The 4,487-nt window shown below is 42.4% G+C and overlaps 1 protein-coding gene across 3 annotated transcripts in view; it reads left to right on the top strand.

Moving 5' to 3' along the window:
* LOC106521329 (E3 ubiquitin-protein ligase Midline-1) overlaps positions 1–4,487 on the top strand; it is a 79,420-nt gene that overhangs the window by 52,515 nt on the left and 22,418 nt on the right. For 2 of the 3 annotated variants that reach the window (XM_014013861.1, XM_014013859.1), the window contains exon 2: positions 1,499–2,292. In XM_014013861.1, the coding sequence (XP_013869315.1) occupies positions 1,567–2,292 (726 nt within the window). In that variant the 5' untranslated portion in view covers positions 1,499–1,566. Of the gene's footprint in view, positions 1–1,315; positions 1,385–1,498; positions 2,293–4,487 lie in introns of those variants that run through there. The other variant, XM_014013860.1, reaches the window with a different exon arrangement.

The following is a 4,487-nucleotide window of genomic DNA, read 5'->3' as shown; positions in this document are numbered from 1 at the left end:
AAATAAACATGGGAATTCATCAGGTATGTTTTTAGGAGACAAGTAGATTTCATGGCTTTGTATAACATTGATTTTGCAGGAAATGGGCAAACAATGGCTCTTTTAAACATAAAGCCTGCAGAATCCTGAATTATTATTTTCTGTAAATTACTGGAAACGCAAAAGGCTGTCACTTCCCAAGCTAAAATACCATCACAAATGATCTGTAAGAGACAGTGTCTGCAAGTGTTTTTATTTTAAATATTTTAAAACAACTTCTCATAATCATTTTGTCTTTTTCCAGATGACAACTGAACAATTTTTTGTCCACGTTTTTTTGATGCCCCATCACAAACAGGCTGCAAATGAAGCTGATGTTCTGGTTTCTTTTCCTAAAAATACCCCCAAAGAGCATCGTRAGAATTAACAAATCAAAAATGCTCATTTGAACCTGCTTTAGCTGCAATGCTAATAAGACAACATATCTGCTGGAAATCAGAACTGTTCACTTTGTGCGACATGATGGCTTCAAACTTTACAACACAGAATCACTCTCTAAAGAGCAGACAGCACTTATGTCACACGCTTCAGAGGAAAACACGTTTAGTGATCAGAAACAACACACACACTGTTTTCTATGCGGTTAAACACATGACAGAAAACCCAAGTCTAAGACACCACGACAGCTAAAACAAGCAGAAAAGTCATCTTCTCTGTGGGAGGAATAAGTTGACATGTGTGCTAATCGCTAACTGCCTACAGCTGCCACTGCTGCACCTAATATCAAAACATCACTCCCACTGCCATATGAATACTAATGCACAAAACACACACTTCAGTTAGATTTAAAAAATGATTTCAAGTTAAGTATAATCCAAACTAGAAATTAAGTCTTGAGTATCCTTATTCAGTAAAACTATTCAGTTTACAATGATTAACTCTAATTGCTAATAAGCCACAGCATTTACAGCATGAATCAGCTGCTGTTGCAAATCCATTGAGGAGACGAAATGAGTCGCTTGGAGTTGTGCAAATACAGTTTCAAGCAATTCTTGACAGTTTCTTAAATCTTTGATGTGATCTGAGCAGGAAATTCTTGATTTTGCTGATCACTATTATTAATCCAGGCTTAAGACTAAACAAACATGTTGTCATTTTTAACTACAAATCTGATAAAACTATCTCACAGAGATGAAAAAAGAAATGGAAAGCTTTTTTGAACACTAATTACTGATCAAGGATGACATTTTTTACTTAAAAGGTCCAGAATTTTACAATTTCATTAGATCTATTTGGTATTTGCTTTAATGTGATTTTAATGGCTTCTTCCATTCAGTTTATACCTTAAAAAACAGCCCTCAGTGCTGAAATTCTGGACGTCTGTTAACTGCTTTGCTCCATGGAGGTATAAGCTCTCCCATGAAAGCAGCTGAAAGTAAGCCGTTTCACACACAATTCAATCACAAATCCCTCTGCTTTCTTTCCCCTTTTTCTCCTTCTGTCTGTCGTTGACCTCCAGACAGCTGAGCGGCTCTTCTGGATTTTGTCGACGCTGTGCCTGGTCCCGCCTGGCCTTTTCTGAGCAGGATGGACACTCTGGAGTCAGAGCTGACCTGCCCAATCTGCCTGGAGCTCTTTGAAGACCCACTGCTGCTCCCTTGTGCCCACAGCCTGTGCTTCGGTTGCGCCCATCGCATCCTCGTCTCCCACTGCGCCACCAACGAGTCCGTTCAGAGCATCGGCGCCTTTCAGTGCCCCACCTGTAGGTATGTCATCTCCCTGAGTCCAGAGCGTGGACTAGAAGGACTTAAGAGAAACGTGACCTTGCAGAACATCATCGACAGAGTCCAGCGAGCCTCGTCGTCAGCTGGGCTTCCTTTACCGCTGCCTTTGCCGGCCCCCCACAGTGGACCCAACTCTCCCTCTGAGGAAGGGAGCAACCGGCTGGCTCTGGTCCCCATCAGCGCTGCCATGTCCAGCCCATGCACCCCACCAGAACCAGTCCAGTGCCAGTTCTGTGAGCAGGACCCGCCTCAAGAGGCCGTTAAAACATGCGTGACGTGTGAGGTGTCGTACTGCGAGGAGTGCCTCAAAGCCACTCACCCAAACAAGAAGCCATTCACCGGTCACAGGCTCATCGAGCCTATGCCCGATTCCCACCTCAGGGGGCTGCAGTGCCTGGAGCACGAGGAGGAGAAGGTGAACATGTACTGTGTGAGTGATGACCAGCTGATCTGCTCGCTGTGCAAGCTGGTTGGAAGGCACAGGGATCATCAGGTGGCAGCCCTGAGCGACCGTTATGAGAAACTCAAGGTAAGCACAGAAGTGGCTTTACTTTAGCATTTGAAATTGTAATTATCTGGTTTTATGGTGGTTTATTAAAATTTGCTGCTGCCTTCAAAGAGGTTCGTCTCACTCTAATTACAGATAAGCACACAGACCCTCKAACCTTCCTTTATCTTATGCACATATTGAATTTTAAACTTGCATTTCATTCTGCTTTGATGTATGAATTTTCCTAATATCCTTACCCAGGTATCTGACTCGATTATCAAGTGAGATTTCATCATTTCACGCTAATTCATAATCTCTCCTGACTAATTAAGCAATTAGCATAATGACTGCAGCGTGCCAGCAGGCCACAAGGGTATTCAGAGGCATGTGCACTAAGTGAATATGGGGAGTGCCATTAATGATGAGACATGGTGTCTTCATTGAGGTTGCGGGTTAACAGCCCCACTTTCCTGCTGGGTAAGGGTCGGCTTAATTGGCAAATGACTGTCACGGCGTGTTAGTAATGGCCATGGAAACAGTTTGTGTTGTATGCTGCTGCCACTAGGAGAAATGATACAAAAGCAGTCAAAAAGAAAAAAAATAAGTAGGTCCTCTGGATGGGTTCTTCTTTAGTGAAACGTTTCGTCTCTCCTCCAWMAGARTTCTTCAGTCTYATGAGTTTCAGGTGAACTCAGCCTTATAAGCACTGCCTCAACATGGTGGACAAACAGGTTAGTCACATTCAAAAGAGGGCCATCGCCGAACAATAGGCTTGATTAGCTCTATTCTTCATGGAGGGTCATGTGCCCCATCACCTGAATTATTGGTTTGGATGCTTCGGCTGTAGTTATTTGGTGTTTTGTTATGTAGTGAGTGCAAGTGGGGTTCAATGTCCCCTTGTTTTTGTTTTCCCCTCTTTGTGTTGGTATTATTGGGGTCCTGATTCACACCTTTTGCTTACAGAGGGCTGAGTCATACTTGCAATAACAGCATTGTAGGAGGAGGACAACTGGACATGAAGGCCTCCACCTCTGTTTAATGGTGGACAGTTTTTCTTCACAAAGATGGCTTCCTTTACTCCTCTCTCAAACCAACGTTCCTCTCTATCAAGGATGAGAACATCTTCATCCCTGAAAGAGTGACCGCTGACCTGTAGATGAGTGTAAACTGCAGAGTCCTGACCCGACGAAGTAGCTRGTCTGTGCTGGCTCATTCTTTTGAATAGTGGCTATTTCAGCCTCACACGGAGGCTGGGCTTAAAAGCCTGAATTTTGCCTGAAACTCTCAGACTGAAGAAGTCTCTTGGAGAAGAGACGAAACGTTTCATTAGAGAAGAYCCCGTCCAGAAGACCTACACAATTTTTTTTCTTTTTGATTTTTTTACCTGGATTACTGAGATGCTTCAGGACAGCGGCTGTTTTGTTTCCCCAATGTATGATAGATCACAGTCCTCCTGACACTTCACAGCATATACTATACTACTCTGTTTTTGCTGGGGAACTGGATCTTATTTCTTTGATAAATAAAGATCCAGTACCCCGGCAAAAACAGAGTAATATAGAGCTAATCAAGCCTATTGTTAGGCGATGGCCCTCTTTTGCATGTGACTAACCTGTTTGTCCACCATGTGGAGGCAGTGCTCATAAGGCTGAGTTCACCTGAAACTCATCAGATTGAAGAAGTCTCTTGGAGGAGAGATGAAACATTTCACTAAAGAAGAACCCATCCAGAGGACCTACTTATTTTTTTCTTTTTGATTTTGTCTACGATTATTGAGATGCAGATACAAAAGCAGATTTTGCACAGTCTTTACTTAAGATGAGTGCCTGTAATGTTATAGGCAGTTTTTTTTTAAACTTTCCCAGTCATGTTGACTTAGGGTTGAGTTGCAGTATTAAACCACAAGGGATAGAGTTTGTTGTATTTCATGTGCAAATGTTCACTTTGTGCTGATTCTCATCACATTTTGGACAGGGTCAGGCTTCCTGTGGAATGTGATGCCTCAATTTCTTGTAATTCTTTCTATTTTAGTATAAGCAATAAAGATGGATTTTTAATCTTTTGAAATTGTGTTTTGAGGAAAGGTTATGAGCTATTAATACCTCACTTGTTGATATTTACTTTGCAAAGATGCTTAAATAGCTAAAACTTAACAGAAAGATGCATGGGCGTAACCACCATAGGCATGGAGTGGGACATGTCCCTCCCACTTCCAAAATTTGTGCCCTCTCTCC

Source organism: Austrofundulus limnaeus, unplaced genomic scaffold (assembly GCF_001266775.1).
Source record: "Austrofundulus limnaeus strain Quisiro unplaced genomic scaffold, Austrofundulus_limnaeus-1.0 Scaffold107, whole genome shotgun sequence".
In the NCBI taxonomy this organism is placed as follows: domain Eukaryota; kingdom Metazoa; phylum Chordata; class Actinopteri; order Cyprinodontiformes; family Rivulidae; genus Austrofundulus; species Austrofundulus limnaeus.
This window is presented reverse-complemented; position numbering and strand designations above follow the sequence as displayed.